We start from the raw sequence: 14,605 nt of genomic DNA on the forward strand, positions 1-14,605 counted from the left end.
TTCACAAGAGTACTGGAACTGCAGACCTGTGGAAGCACACCCAGAATTACACAAGCTCTGAAGAATTCAGCTCAAGCCTTTTGTGCCTCACAGGCAAGCACTTCTTTAGGTCCTAAAAAAAATATGCTATTTGGAATAACTTCTGGATATCTGCTTTGAGGATTTAATTAGCATTATCCAATTTTTTGAAAAATTCAAAAGAGTTTTACTAAGTTCATTGGACACAGCCAGCTCTTTCCCATATGCCAGTGGCAGGGAGTGAATACTAAGCATGGAAGACCAGGCGGAACCGGAAAGCAAGAAGTCAGGTCAGTAGTTATTAGGCAGTGAGGGATGCGAACCTGGAAGAACAGGGAAGCAAGCTCTAGGTTACTTGCGTGCGCTGGGGAGCTGCTGCTGGCTGTGGGTCAAGCCCCAGCTTTCCACATGCTAGGCGGGTGCTTCAGCAATTTTATTCCTTAAAAAAGTTAAATTTCATCACATATATGGGGGGGAGGAGGGCATACCACACCACACGAGTGGAATAGGCAGTTTTCTGTACCCACATGTGGGTCCTAGAAATCAAATTCAGGTTGGACGGCTTGGTAGCCAGCACTCTTACCTAACAAGCTATCCGGCTGGCCCGTTTCCTCTATGTAGTGAGTTGCAGGCCAGCCTGACCTCCACAGAGAGGCCCTGCTCCACCAGAACTAAGGTAAGAATAACAAGCAGGCTCCCTATGGCTGCACACACAGATGCTCACTATTTTCCACCAAGTGTCATTTCTGATGAAAACTACCGCTACAAATCCTTTAATCAGAGATTTATTTTTTGTTTCCACATTACAGTTTTCTATAGTACACAAACTTCCATCTCAGAAAGTCTGGAGCCCCTGAGCTCACAGGGGTGCGAGGGCTGTTCGTCCACTACTCTCCCCAACAGGGCAGCTGCCACTCCCACACAGCTCATGAGCTGTCTGGGCAGACAGCTGCAGCTTTCACCGAGTCTCTAGTTACTGACTGAGACTCAACATCTCAGTCACCAGAGAGCTATCTGCTTCTATAACGTGTTACAGCCAATATGCTATGCTAACCGCCCACTTGAACTACAAGCCATCAGGTGCACTGTTGGCTCTGTGAGCACACAAAACCACTACACACGTTTCAGTCTAAGCGATTTACTGCTCTCTCAAAGCAAAAGGTATCCCATAGTTCAGATTTACACAAGTAGTGCCTTCTCTTAAATAAATTAAAAACAAAACGTTATCCTGCCTATAAAATTATAAATATTTCTAGTCCATTTTACAGAATGTTAAAACATTTACAATGCATTATTTCCCAGTAAATAAACACAATGGCACCGAAGCCAGTTTAAAAAAAGTCAGACATTTAGGATTATGTCTGTAATGTTACAAAAATTAAACCAAATAAGGAAAAAGGTAAAAGAGAGAGAAGGAATTTTACAAAATGGCAACTACTAGGATCTGGAAGATGCAGAAATGTCTTCATTCCATTCAGTAACTGGGCTGCTTCTGGAATGGACCTCCGCAGATAATGAAGTCAGAGAGTGCCCCTCTCAGTGTTCAGGTCAAAAACCAACTGGGCAGGAAGGACGGCCTTCAAAACAGTGACTGTTTAAAATCCACACAGTGAGGTTTAGCCAGAATACTCAAGATCAGAACTTGCATGGACCAATCTTTTTAGTTGTAACCTAGATTTCAAGTCCAGGGACACGTTGTACCATGTTAAGAAAGAAAACATGATTTCATGATTCAACTCGGACTGGCTAAAATGAGACTGTGGGTCACCTAAGCAGCCAATGTCCCTACAGAAGCACAAAGACATGATTAGAAGAGAGGAGTCTGAGTTCTGTGGTCTGGTCAACTGCTCAGCACAGGAAAGACATCCCATCCATCTGGAAAGGTTCAGCTTCTGGACGGCACTGGCCCCTGCAGTGGGAAGGAAGACGTCGCCACGGCCCATGTGACTCACTCCTCCTATCTATAAGATCTCAAGATCCACGTGCCGAACTTCAGGGTTTCGTTTCTGGAAAGAAAAATATTTTCACATTATTCATAGCTAAACAAAACCTTCCCTCCTATTTCTACCCCCCATCCTTTCTGATAACTGGAATGGAGCGACTACAAGAAACTACGCTAACTACAAGAAAGGGATCGATGTGAATATACTATAAAAGACGCAGCAGGCAGCCCTGCCTCCGAATGCTTACGTATTAACACAAGCACACTTTACAGTTCTCACGTATGTCAAGCACCGAAGCACCAAAAATCCTAATGTCCCTTTTCATGGTGAAAAGAAAGTCACTGCAAAACAGTACCAATCCAAACGAACATGTTTCTAGCACTGCTTCATATAGTTTGGTAGTCCACATGGTCTAGGGCAAGTCTGTGCCAAAGACGAGTGGAGAGTGGGCTGGAGAGATGGCTCAGCGGTTAAGAGCACTGGCTGCTCTTCCAGAGGTCCTGAGTTCAATTCCCAGCAACCACATGGTGGCTCACAACCATCTGCAATGGGATCTGATGCCCTCTTCTGACCTGCAGGTGTACATGCAGACAGAGCCCTCACACATAAAGTAAATAAATCTCTTTGAAGAAAAAAAGTGGATTAAGTTTTTAAAATAAGTTTGTCCTTAGCCCCCCCCCCCACAACTAAAATATAACTGGTAGTGAAGTGCCAACTGTAATCACACCAATGTTCACTGCAATTCCTAGGCTTGACCTGGACAAGTGCTTGTCTGAGTAGCTTACATTAAACTTAACAGTGTGCTTGTTGTTGTTGTGTTTCTGTTTGTTCGAGACCCAGTCTTTCTACGTAACCTTGGCTGTCCCAGAATCACTACATAGACTAGGCTGAGATCTATCTGCGTCTGCTGGGATTAAAGGCCCACATCATATAATCAACTATTTGAATGTTCTTTCCAATGAAATGATATTTAAAAACAAACAAATTTAAGCTGTTTTTTTTTTAGATTCAGGTTGGCCAGAGGAGACAGTGGAATAATACTCATTTCTTATTCTTTAATCAAAACTATCAAAAGCATTACAGATTGGACAGAGACATCTAAGGGGATCCAGCTTTCTTTAAGCCAGCTACAGCTTCTAATACTTCCCATTTTCTAAAAAAAAAAAAACCCATCAAGTAAGTGACTAGAGAGAGCTTAGTGTTAAGAGCACTTCACTTGTTCTTACAGGGAACCCAGGTTCAGTTCCAAGAAGCCACATAGTAGCTCACAACTGTGTACCAAGTACCAGAGGATCTGATGGCCTCTTCTGGCCACTGCAGATACTGTCCCTATATGGTACACAAAAACACACACATACATGCAGGCAAATCACCATCACATAAAGTGAAGATAATTCCTTTTTCTTTTAATATATGAAGCAATACTACTAGTAACGAGCTAATAAAGTGGACTTACGTCCAACAAAACAGGAAGCACAGAGTAATGTACGGGCATGTTTAACTTCTCTAATTCTTTGACTAACATCTGACAGTTTTTTTAAGAATTTTTATTTTATCTTATTTTTCTTTCCTTCCTCTCCTCTACTTCCTCCTCCTCCTCTTCCCTAATGCCCTGTGTGTGTGTGTGAGAGAGAAAGAAAGAAAGAGAGAGAGAGAGAGACAGACAGACAGACAGAGAGAGAGAGAGAGACAGAGAGAGAGAGAGAGAGAGAGAGAGAGAGAGAGAGAGAGAGAGAGAGAGGAGAGGGGAAGGGAGGGCATTGGTTATTTCTCTGTGTTGCTCTGGCTGTCCTGGAAATCACTCTGTAGACCAACTAGGCTGGCCTCTCCCTCCTAAGTGCTTGGATTAAAGGCTTGCAACACCACCATCCTGCATTAAAATATTTTCTACTTAAAGACAAAGTACTTTTTACTATCTTAGAGGCCAATAGGAAGAACAGTGATAAGAATTCAAGAGGTTCAAACCATATTCTCCACTTTCCTGGCTGAGCTCATTATGAATCCCTGTGAAACTGTCATGGGGTAAAGAGAGTACACACGTGTACATCTGACGGACTGAGAATGGTGTCTACATGGAATCAGCACTCCAAAAACAGTTAGCAGAGAAAATTTCTTGACAAAAAGATCTTACTTTCAGCTCTTTCTCAAGCCTGTCTACTTCAGCTCCTAGAGTATCAATAATATTTTCTCCATGTTTAAGCATAAAGGCTTCTAATTGTTCAGGAGTTTTCACTTCTTCGATCTCCTATAAAGAAAACAAAAGCAGAAAAATAGAATTTTAAAGTTATAGCGGTATATGCGAAATTTGTAGCACCATTAATCCTAATAAAAAAGAAAATCAGGTCAAGGCTCTGAATCCCGTTTCTAAACAACTCAGAAGAATGCTAGGCAGGGTGAGCACTGCAAGCTAACGGTAAGGCAGACCTTCACCACGAATGGCTAGGTCAGTGATCTTCCATGACGATACAAACAGCTAACCTATGCTTCAGTCTAGGAAGTAAACAACTCAAACCAGAGTAAAAGATTTTATTTTTTGCATGAGATAAATGGCATAGAAGAGCTGGATATAGTCCCAGGGATCTCAGCTTTGGAGTAAAGACAGAGGAGGCAGCACTCAAGGTCTCTGGGTGCAGTGGGCATGCCTAGGGGCTCTCTGAGTTAGTGGCCATCCTGATCTACATAGCTAGTCCCAGGCCAGCCAGCCTGACATAGTGAGACTTGTGAGACTACACAGTGAATCTTGACAAACCAAATGATGCAATACAAAGTGCTGTCCTGAATGTGGGAGAGGAATAGACAGACTTTGGAAGTTAATCTGTGGTTATCTGAGGAAGTGGAAGAGTGAGCACTTGGCAGTCTTTATCTTTTGTAAGTTTAGCTATCCAGACCATATCCTTCCCACCCTAAGGAGGCTTTCACACATTAGCTATCCAGACCATATCCTTCCCACCCACCCTAAGGAGGCTTGCACACATGACCTAGACACGTGTAAGAAACACACCCGCATCACTCAGTCCCAGCACACACCCCAGGCACGGTGGTACAGCAGAAGCTTCAGGAGTTCAGTTACCCTGAGGTACACGTGAGTTCAAGGCCACCCTAGGCTACAACAGACCACATCTCAAACAAAGAAACAAACTACAATGAAGCCAAAACACCAAGCCTTTGACTTTTAAATTAAGAACACTCAATGTATGCAAATATTTTTTAAAAAAAGGATTTGGAAAATCAGAAATAAGGTCCCTGGTATTTTCTGTAAGGATACTCAACCTTCATAGCAAATGTTAAGATCTGACAAAACCAAATAGCAACATTTCTTCTGTTATTGCTGGCTTCTATAAATTATTTCTTAAATTACAGCATTTCACTTTTATCTTTGATAAAAGGTCCATAGGTTGCTAAACCACACACACACACACACACACACACACACACACACACACACACACACACGCACACATTCTGAAGGTGTCGATCTTCTGAAGCTGGAGTTACAGACAGTGTGCGCTGCCATGCAGATTCTACCTGGAATTGAACCTGGGTCCTCTGGAAGAGTAGATAGTGCTCATAACTACCGAGCTTCCTCTCCAGTCACATTTTTTTCATATAAAAAAAAATGTACTTATGATAAAGTTGAATTGATTAATTAGGCATAAAAGATTAACACTAATAATACAACTGTATAATACACCTGTAATGGGAGTTTTGTGAGCACTGCTGCTCCCCCCAACCAGCTCAGCTTGGGCAGCACATACAGACTGGATATGCTAGGGGAAGAGATAATTCACGGCCTGGGAACAAACAACTGTTTAGAAAGGCAATTTAAAGTTTACGCTTATTTCTGGAATTTTCTACTTACTGTTTTTTGATTCTGGTAACTCAATCCATAGAAAACAAAACAGTGAAGTGGGTGGGTGCAGGGTTGTAGTCTTAATAAGAAAGCATGGACGTTCTTATTACGTCTAGAAGAGTCAAAGATCAGATTCATGTGACTTCGTGTGTATGGTTCTGAAATCTTAGACAGGCTAATCAGTCTGTTGTCTAAGTCTGCCTGTATGTTAGGATATAAATGTTATTTCGTCACCAGGCAAGACTGTTGAGAGTAAATTACACAACACATGTAACAAGCATTAACAACTCAATGACTCGGGTTTGTCCATCTCTGCTGACTCTCTATAAATATGAAGTTCTCTATCCGCCTTGGGATTGGGAACTAAGACGTTCATAGCTGAAGTGACTGTAAGACCATAAAGACAAAAGGAGACTTTAAAGCTATGCACTACTAAAGAGGATGATAAATGCCAAACTTACTTGCATCATTTGGTCAAAATCTTGCTTTTCCAAATATGATCTTGTAACAACACGTCCATCAAAATCAACTTCTGCCTTAAATCTGACTTTCCCTAATCCCAGGTCTGTGGCTTTGACATCATGGATTGCCCTGTGAAGAATGACAAACAGTGCATGGAAGTCTAAGTGCAGCAAACCTATCCTTCCACAGTAGAGAACCCAGCTTCCCCTGGAGTGCAGCAAAAAGTTGCTGCTGAGCTCATCACCTTCTCAGGCAGGTTGTATGTTTTGGTTTCTGTGTGCATACCATTCAAAAGTGTAAGCATAATAAATACTGTTTTTATAATTACATATATATATGTGACGTATAAAACTTGTATTACTAATCCTAAAGTGTTTTTCTTTTTTTTTTTTTTTTTTTATTTTATTTATATGAGTACACCAGAAGAGGGCATCGGATCTCTTTACAGATGGTTGTGAGCCACCATGTGGTTGCTGGGAATTGAACTCAGGAACTCTGGAAGAGTAGTCAGGTGCTCTTAACCTCTGAGCCACCTCTCCAGCCCCTAAAGTGTTTTTCTAAAATATTATCACGTTAATCTTATAAACCTTCCCATAATATACCCACTTACCAATTTCCCAACATTTATAAAACCAGAACTTTGGTTGATACCAGTTGTTTTGAGTGTGCGAATAACTTTCCTTCCTACCACGCTTCCTCTGCGGTGCTGAGGCTCAAACCAGGGCGGATGCACAGCTGCACCACAGTGCGCTAGCAGCTCCTGTGCGGGTTGCCAAGCAGGGCCTTCACACAGTCCACAGCTATGCTTAGAGTGAAACTGATCCACAGGACTAATGAGGGCAATGGTGACCAAGCACACGCTCAGCGCCACACAGAGCACAGACTCTAAGGCAGCTGCTAACGGAAGTGATTTTCTCAGGATTACTCAGCTAGTGCAAGGCAGACCAGGGCTGCCACACTGCATTCCATTCCACCTCATGCCTAGGAGCTGACTGCACCTCTCTGCCTCCCAGAGGCAGAGCTCTACTGCTCTGCTTTCCTCCAACCCTAGTTCCCATGGAATAACTGAGGAAGCTTCTATCTGCGATCAGTCCAATTTACATCCTTTATAGACTACATCAGAAATAAAGCCAGGGTCCTAAAAACAGAGTTGTGCTAGAATGCCACCTTAAGAAAGACTGCTATCAGAACAATGGGTTCTAATTCCTGAATGATCTCGAGCAACTGAGTGCAGGATTCCTGATCCACACAAAGAAGCTTTATCAACTCTCTGAGACGACTCCGTGGCTATAAAGTTACAGGACACGCAGGTTAAAAATAAAGTCTGGGTTGGGGATTTAGCTCAGTGGTAAGACGCTTGCCTAGCAAGTGCAAAGCCCTGGGTTCGGTCCTCAGTAAGTAAAAAAATAAAGTCTGTCTGGCTTGGCAAGGCGCTATCTCATTTACTCATGCGTTTGCACTGTGTCCTCACCAAGTGCTGCGATGTGTCTTCCTTTGCTCAATCCTTGGGCAGTGGCTAATTCTGTTCTAATGTAGCTGTTCCTTATGTCCTTCTAACTGCAGACAGAAAGCTCTGCTGGACTGGGAACTTTCCTACTTTCAGAACTGTGAGCTAAATAAACCTTTTTTCTTTAGAAATTCCCTGCTCTCTGGTATCCTGTTATAGCAACAGAAACAGTCTAAAACCAGACCAGAGAACAAACTAAAGACCTTCCTATTTTAAAGTTTGAGCAGATAATCCTGTTTATTAGTTTTTTATCACTGTAGGCAGTATTTGCCTGAATCAAAGGTAACAACTTGAAGATGAAAGATTTATTTTGGCCACAGTTTGGAAGCTTTAGAAAGGCAAGTGCACTCAAGCACATCTATCTTCATTACAGCGTCTAGGACTGATCCATGAGGCAGACAGACTGAGAACTTGTATGTGAGGGAACCTTTATAAGTTTCCTACATATACATTCTTCCCTTGTGGAACAGTTCACCGTGTGTGTGTGTGTGTGTGTGTGTGTGTGTGTGTGTGTGTGTGTGTGTGTGACCCAAAGGACATCGTGAGTCAGGGCTGACCTTACTGATGGGTCGCTCTCCAGAAGTTCGGTAAGCCGCTGTACTTGCTCTGGTTGGATGGATCGTCCTAGGAGTGCTTCTATGTTGGTAGAGATGAGGAATGCCGAGACCACACCTAGTAAGGTGCCTACACCCAAGGAACCCAGGCTGTCATACAATGGATTGCCTACAAGAATCCCAGAAGAAACCAAAATAGTTCCCATTACTTCAGTGAGCCTTAGAGAGCAAACAACAAAGACATTTGAAATTCATTCCTGGTTCCTTTAGTTACTTCTTTTAATGACTGCTAATACTTTTCCTATTCTACAAAACAAAGTTAGCTGGGGCATGATGGTGTTTGAGGTCTTTAACCCCAGCACTTAGGGGAAGAGATAGGTAGAGCTCTGCAAGCCTGAGGCAGCTGAGCCTCCATTGGAAGCTCTAGGCTAGCCAGGACTACACAGTGAAATATTGCCTCAAGAAAGTTTTCTTAGAAAACCAAACCGAGCCACTTTAGTGTCTGCATGTGTGCTCATGCATGCACACCGCAGTGTCTGTATGGAGCTCAGGAGACTATTGAGGGGACCTGGTTCTTTATTCTACTGCACAGGTCCTAGGGAATGAACTCAGGTCATCAGCCTTGGCCTAAGTGTCCTAAGCTGCTGAGATATCTCAGTAGCCCTATTGCCTTTTAAAACACAAACTGCAGCATAGCCTTTGATCCTGTACTTGGGAGGCGAGGCAGACCTGTGTCTTCTGAGTTCTAGGTCACCCTGGTCCTGAGAGCCAGGAACCCCTTCTCCAGAGAAAGAGAACTGCTCAGTAACAATTATGACGAACAGCAGGGTAAAGGTCAGCCAGGTCATCAACTGGGACTTCTGAACACTGCTTCAGGTCACAGTCAGCAGTGGAGAACGCTGCCCCAGCTCACCTACACTCTAACTAAGACCCTTGGGGACTCTGACATCACAAGCTGAATCAACTCAAATGGCTCTCATTTTAAAAAACAAAATGAACTTTCTGTTCCAATTTACCTTTTGGTTCTCAACAGACTTACTCAGCTATCAAAATGAGCAGGAAAGGACCTGAAGAAAATTAATGCCTATGAACTTATTAATACCTGGTGCCAGGAGCAGGAAGACAGGTGACTAAGAGCTCCAATCCGTACATATTTATTAAAGTCTCCACACTAGATTAATGACCTGTGACATTAGCTAGTAAATAGCAGCCATACTGTCATAGGCAAGGGGCTTAGAGTTCAGAGGGACCACAGCTCTGACTCACCACTACCATGGCTTACAACACTTCTCATCTGGACATATGAACACTAACTCAGAAAAATCTGCATACTTTTACTGACCAAATATCTTACCACTAAACTTTAAAGTTAGATTAGGAAATTAATCTTCATACCCATCCATTACAGCATTCCTTAGTCACCTGCCCAGCCTGCCTGCGGACCCCTCCTTCCTGACGAACAGCGCCTTCCCTTTGCTTTCCAGTCACGCGTTCTACCACCTTCTCTTCCCCCTTCCTTCTTAATAGCTCTTCCTCTCAGGTAATTTTTTTTTCTATTTTCAACATCACACACACACACACACACACACACACACACACACACACACCCACCCACCCACCCACCCACCCACCCACCCACCCCTAGATTCTGTGGATGAAAGAAAATAGGTAGTATTTGCCTGAATCAGGCTAAACATGATGATATCCAGTTCCATACAAATAAATAAAAAATTAATATGGAATTAATGTATAATAATCTTAAATTATTCAGTGATAAGACCAACTTCCCATATATCAGAGAATTAGGTAGTAGAAGAAAGCCATGTGTAGTTGCAGATCTGTTTACCTGTTATGGAGGTAAGGCCCATGCAGGTAGCTGCTATCATCACTCCTAGGACAGCCGCAGTGTCCTCCAATAGAATAACATTTGTACTCGGATCACGACTCTCCATGACTTAATCATTGGGGCAACAGACAAGAAAGAAGACTTCAGAAAACGTAATTTGACCCAATAGACGTCATTTCAATAAGTACCCATCAGCACAAGAATGTATGAAAGACCATAGTTTTAAAACCCTATTTTTTAATCTTAAGTGCTAATAACTTATACAATCTTTCCAAATTATATAGGCATATGCAGAAATGTAACAGCTCACCTAAGTCCAGAGAGAAAACATTCCTATGCTCAAAATTCTCTAACAGAGCTGATCTGTCTTATGAGAAGACAGTGAGGTGTGCTTTGTCCCTTCTGTTAGCAACAAAGCAACAGCACTACATATTTTAAGCAGATAAAAAGAAGTAAGTATCTGGTTCTGAACTACATACCATACTTATAAAATGATGTCCCATTCGCTTGAGCGCTCCTGCGAAGTTCATTTATGGCAACGAGAAGTGTTGCTGAAAGAAAAGCATCCTATCAGCAAGGAAGAAATCTCATGTCTCCAAACTTTAAAGATAAATAAGCATTAGCAGCATCATAGTTAGTGACAAGGAAGGCTCGGATTACCAGTCACCACCACTTCAAATGAACCGTTATAACAAAATGGATCTCCTATTTCAACATTATACTGGACACCCATAATTACTACAGCAATAGCCTTTGTCACCTGAGAGGCCACTGCTGAGCAGACGCCCACTAGGCACAGTCACTTGACCCCTGGAGATCTATCAATTAAGGAAAATCACATAAATATGTATAATTACAACCTGCCAATAAGAAATTATATTTAGTTTTTAAAGTGGATGAGGAACTGACTTAGGGGGTTCGGATCTCAGCCCATTCTGCGAACATAAGCCCAGCTCTGAGGGATCTTGCGCCCTTTTCTGCCTCTGCATGCATGCTCACGGGTGCAGGACCCACTGATAAACATGCACACGCTCACTCACAGACATCTACATAGGTAGGTGTACAGTACATAAGTAAATAGATGTCTTTCAAAGACAATGAAGGAAATACCAAGTATAGTAAATGATAATCTTTTAAGGATAAAGAACATTAAATTAGGCAGTTTATGTTGATATTAGAAAATATGTTACAAAATTGTTGAAGATGTATTTCAGAATTTTTTTCTTTTTTTGTCCTTTCAAGACAGGGTTTCTCATTGTAGCCTTGGCTGCAGAAATTATTATACTGATTAATTGTGCTTCAGATTAATACTGCTAAATACCAATTTAAAAAATCAGTGCCATTATGCCTTTATATTTCCAATGGTCTTGGCAATACAGATACAGTCTAACTCCCCTTGCCCTCATCCATTACAGCAACCACAGAACATTACCAGACTTTACTAGAAAAGCAGACGGAGCTTAGGTTCCTAACTCCACAGTACAAATTAAGAGAATGTGGCAAGCAGTAACGAACGTCTTGTTGAATATGTATTGCTAGACTGAAAATCAATATTTGTGACATACATACCTCCTTCAGACACCAAAGATCCTGCTAAAATACAATATGCCTGGAAGACAAGCATTACAACAAATAATGGACCAAGTATTTCACAAAAGCATGACAGTGCTCATATGTAAATTTGCAATATCTAGTAGAACTGAAATAGAAGCTCTAAATCAAGCTAGACACTAAGGATCTTGTTGGGAAACAGGAGACAATAAAATATGGACCCAAGCCAGGTACAGTCACTCACACCTTAAATCCCAGCACTTGGGAGGCAGAGGCAGGCGGACCTCTGAGTTCAAGACCAGTCTGGTCTACAGAGTGGTTTCCAAGGCAACTAGGGCTACAGAGAAACCTTGTCTCAAAACCTCCCTACTCCGAAAAATTTTTTTTAATTAAACAAAAATAAAAGAAAAAAATTTCTAATAAAAAGAAAAGTGCCCCAAGTCAAGGACCCTGAAGCAAAACCTATTAAGCAAGTTTACAGTCCTCTGAGTCCATTAGCTAACGAAGTGCCTCCTTCCATGGGGTCCTACTCATGTATCCAAAGACAAGACAGATGAACACTTCAGCACAACTGCAATTACAGTTACTCTCTAATTCCAAAACTGCTCTGCCCGTCAAATGATGCTGTTCAATTTAGATATTGCTAGGACAACAAGATGCTGTGCTTATTAAAGGGCTAATAACAAGTTCAGAACAGTAGAGGCAAGTCTTGTCCCTTTGATTACACTAAATGTTAAAAAAAATGGTTATGGTTAAAAACAAAGTAGGAGAGCTGGAGAGATGGCTCAGTGGTTAAGAGCACTGACTGCTCTTCCAGAGGTCCTGAGTTCAAATCCCAATGACCACATGGTGGCTCACAACCATCTGTAATGGGATCTGATGCTGTCTTCTGGTGTGTCTGAAGACAGCTACAGTGTACTCATATAGGAAAAATAAATAAATCTCAAAAAAAAAAAAAAAAAAGGCCAGACATGGTGGTATCTGCCTGTAATCCCAGCACAGGGAGTGCGGGAGAACAAGAAGGCTGGAATTCAAAGGTTCAAGGCCAGTCTGGGTGTCAAAGCAAACCAAACAACAACGAAACAAAATAAGACTAGTTTTTTTTTTTTTTTTCCCCAGAACTGAGGACCGAACCCAGGGCTTAAGCGCTCTACCACTGAGCTAAATACCCAACCCCAAAATAAGACTAGTTTAACGGACTTGTTATTACATAAATATGTAATAGAATGTTAAAATAAGACTGCTTATATACTATTCTAGAATTCAAAAGTTCTAAGTTCACTCTCATTCTAGAATGTTCGAACAGCAGAATAAAGTATTTAATCTGTTGGGGCTTTCAGAAGGAGGTAGGGGTCTCTTTCTGACCATCAGACCACAAACTGACATTACACCTAGCCATAATAAAGACAAATTGGAGAGTAAGGAGGCCGAAGGTGAATGTTTCTGTGATCAATGTGTTGAGTTGCTGAGATTGCTCAATGGGCTGAATAAGTCCACCCAAGAGTTTGGCGAGTATGGCAAACTGTATCTGACATAACCTGCAGGCAAGGGTACTGAGGGTGGCTGAAAAGAGAAAAAACCACAGTGCCCCACAGAAAGTAAAATGTCTCGCACACAGGTCTTAGCATAGGGACCTGAGCTGGAGTCTTCTGAAATGCCTAAGAAGTATTTCTGCCACATGCCTGAAATTATCCCGTGACACAGAAGCTGAGGGGACAGCATATGACCTGTCTGTGTGGCCCCAAGGAGTCTAACCAAGGCAAACAGCGTGTCCATGAAAGACAGGCAGTGTTCAAGGATCTGCAAAGGCCAGTGAGCACACTGTGAGTGTTTGTCTTTCCCTGCCCAGTTAAACTGTTCCGGCACAGCCGAGATCAGAAGAGCCCTGGTATGACAAAACTGAATGTGACCATCTTCCTTTTCCCATTCCCCAGTGCGGACCTTCCTGATGGAGACCTCAGAGGAAAAACAAAAACAAAAAGCAAACAAAAACTCTGTTTCATTTTGCTTTACCATTAAATGTAGTCACTTATGACAAGTGACTGGAAATTGTAATTACTAATATAATACTACTCTTGAACTGGAAGTGCATGGAGTTCTTTTTGTTTTTCAAAAGCATCTCTAGAAAAGTCTGTAAAACTGCCTAAGCTTTTAATTAAAAAGGATGTGCTTAATAAAAAATCCTATGGAGAGCCTCCTGCTTAACATCACCAAATTAAGGGCTAGAGAGAGGGTTCAGCAGTTAGATGGGCTGCTCTATCAGAGGCCCTGGGTTTGTTCCCAACACCCACGAGGCAGCTCAAAGCTGCTGGAACCCCAGTCCCAGGAGAGCCAGCATCCTCTATGCCTCTGCCTGTGCCAGTCATGCATGTGGTGTAGACACACATGCAGGCAAAACGACCATACACGTGAAATAAGTAAAACTTGTCTAAAATCACCCAATTATGTGGATTCAGAGATCATAAACACTCGTGTGTAAAACAAAACCACAACTAACTAAATTGTGTGACACAGCGAAGAGGCAAATTCTGTCTTCTAATACACTATGGCAAAGGTTTCCACTAAGTCACAGGATTCCAAAGTGAGAGTGGGGGAAAGGAGGATCACCCATAGAAGGGATTCCATTGGTTGAGGATGAAGCAATCCCATGATTCCATGATACCAAGAGAGTCCTGCGCCCATCATGAAAATACCAACACCACTAATCAATGAAGAAATATAGCGCATATTTGAAAAGCCATACCTGAAAGATAAAAAGATCATATAGTTTGCAAAAATGAATACTAACTTTCAAATCCTTTAATAAGTCAATCTAATAACATTTTTAGACAATAAATTGGTATAGTTTTATATATTAAATACTATTTAAGTTCA

The 14,605-nt window shown here is 41.9% G+C and overlaps 1 protein-coding gene across 7 annotated transcripts in view; it reads right to left on the minus strand.

Annotated features, from left to right (window-relative positions):
• Window positions 1-787: 787 nt before the first annotated feature.
• Window positions 788-14,605, minus strand: part of Slc30a9 (solute carrier family 30 member 9) — a 54,680-nt gene continuing 40,862 nt past the window's right edge. For 3 of the 7 annotated variants that reach the window (XR_015636774.1, XR_015636773.1, XR_015636775.1), the window contains exons 11-19: window positions 14,339-14,474; window positions 11,750-11,789; window positions 10,660-10,731; window positions 10,181-10,288; window positions 8,338-8,503; window positions 6,273-6,402; window positions 5,821-5,923; window positions 4,093-4,206; window positions 788-2,024 (exon numbers count right to left, since the gene is read on the minus strand). Coding sequence is in view for 4 of the 7 variants with exons in the window: in XM_087584051.1 (XP_087440177.1) it covers window positions 1,980-2,024; window positions 4,093-4,206; window positions 6,273-6,402; window positions 8,338-8,503; window positions 10,181-10,288; window positions 10,660-10,731; window positions 11,750-11,789; window positions 14,339-14,474 (811 nt within the window). In the remaining 3 variants the exon portion in view is untranslated. The remainder of the gene's footprint in view (window positions 2,025-4,092; window positions 4,207-5,820; window positions 5,924-6,272; window positions 6,403-8,337; window positions 8,504-10,180; window positions 10,289-10,659; window positions 10,732-11,749; window positions 11,790-14,338; window positions 14,475-14,605) is intronic. The other 4 variants (XM_087584051.1, XM_087584054.1, XM_087584052.1 and 1 more) reach the window with 2 other exon arrangements.

Source organism: Rattus norvegicus, chromosome 14 (assembly GCF_021556685.1).
Source record: "Rattus norvegicus strain SHRSP/BbbUtx chromosome 14, alternate assembly SHRSP_T2T, whole genome shotgun sequence".
Taxonomy (NCBI): Eukaryota; Metazoa; Chordata; class Mammalia; order Rodentia; family Muridae; genus Rattus; species Rattus norvegicus.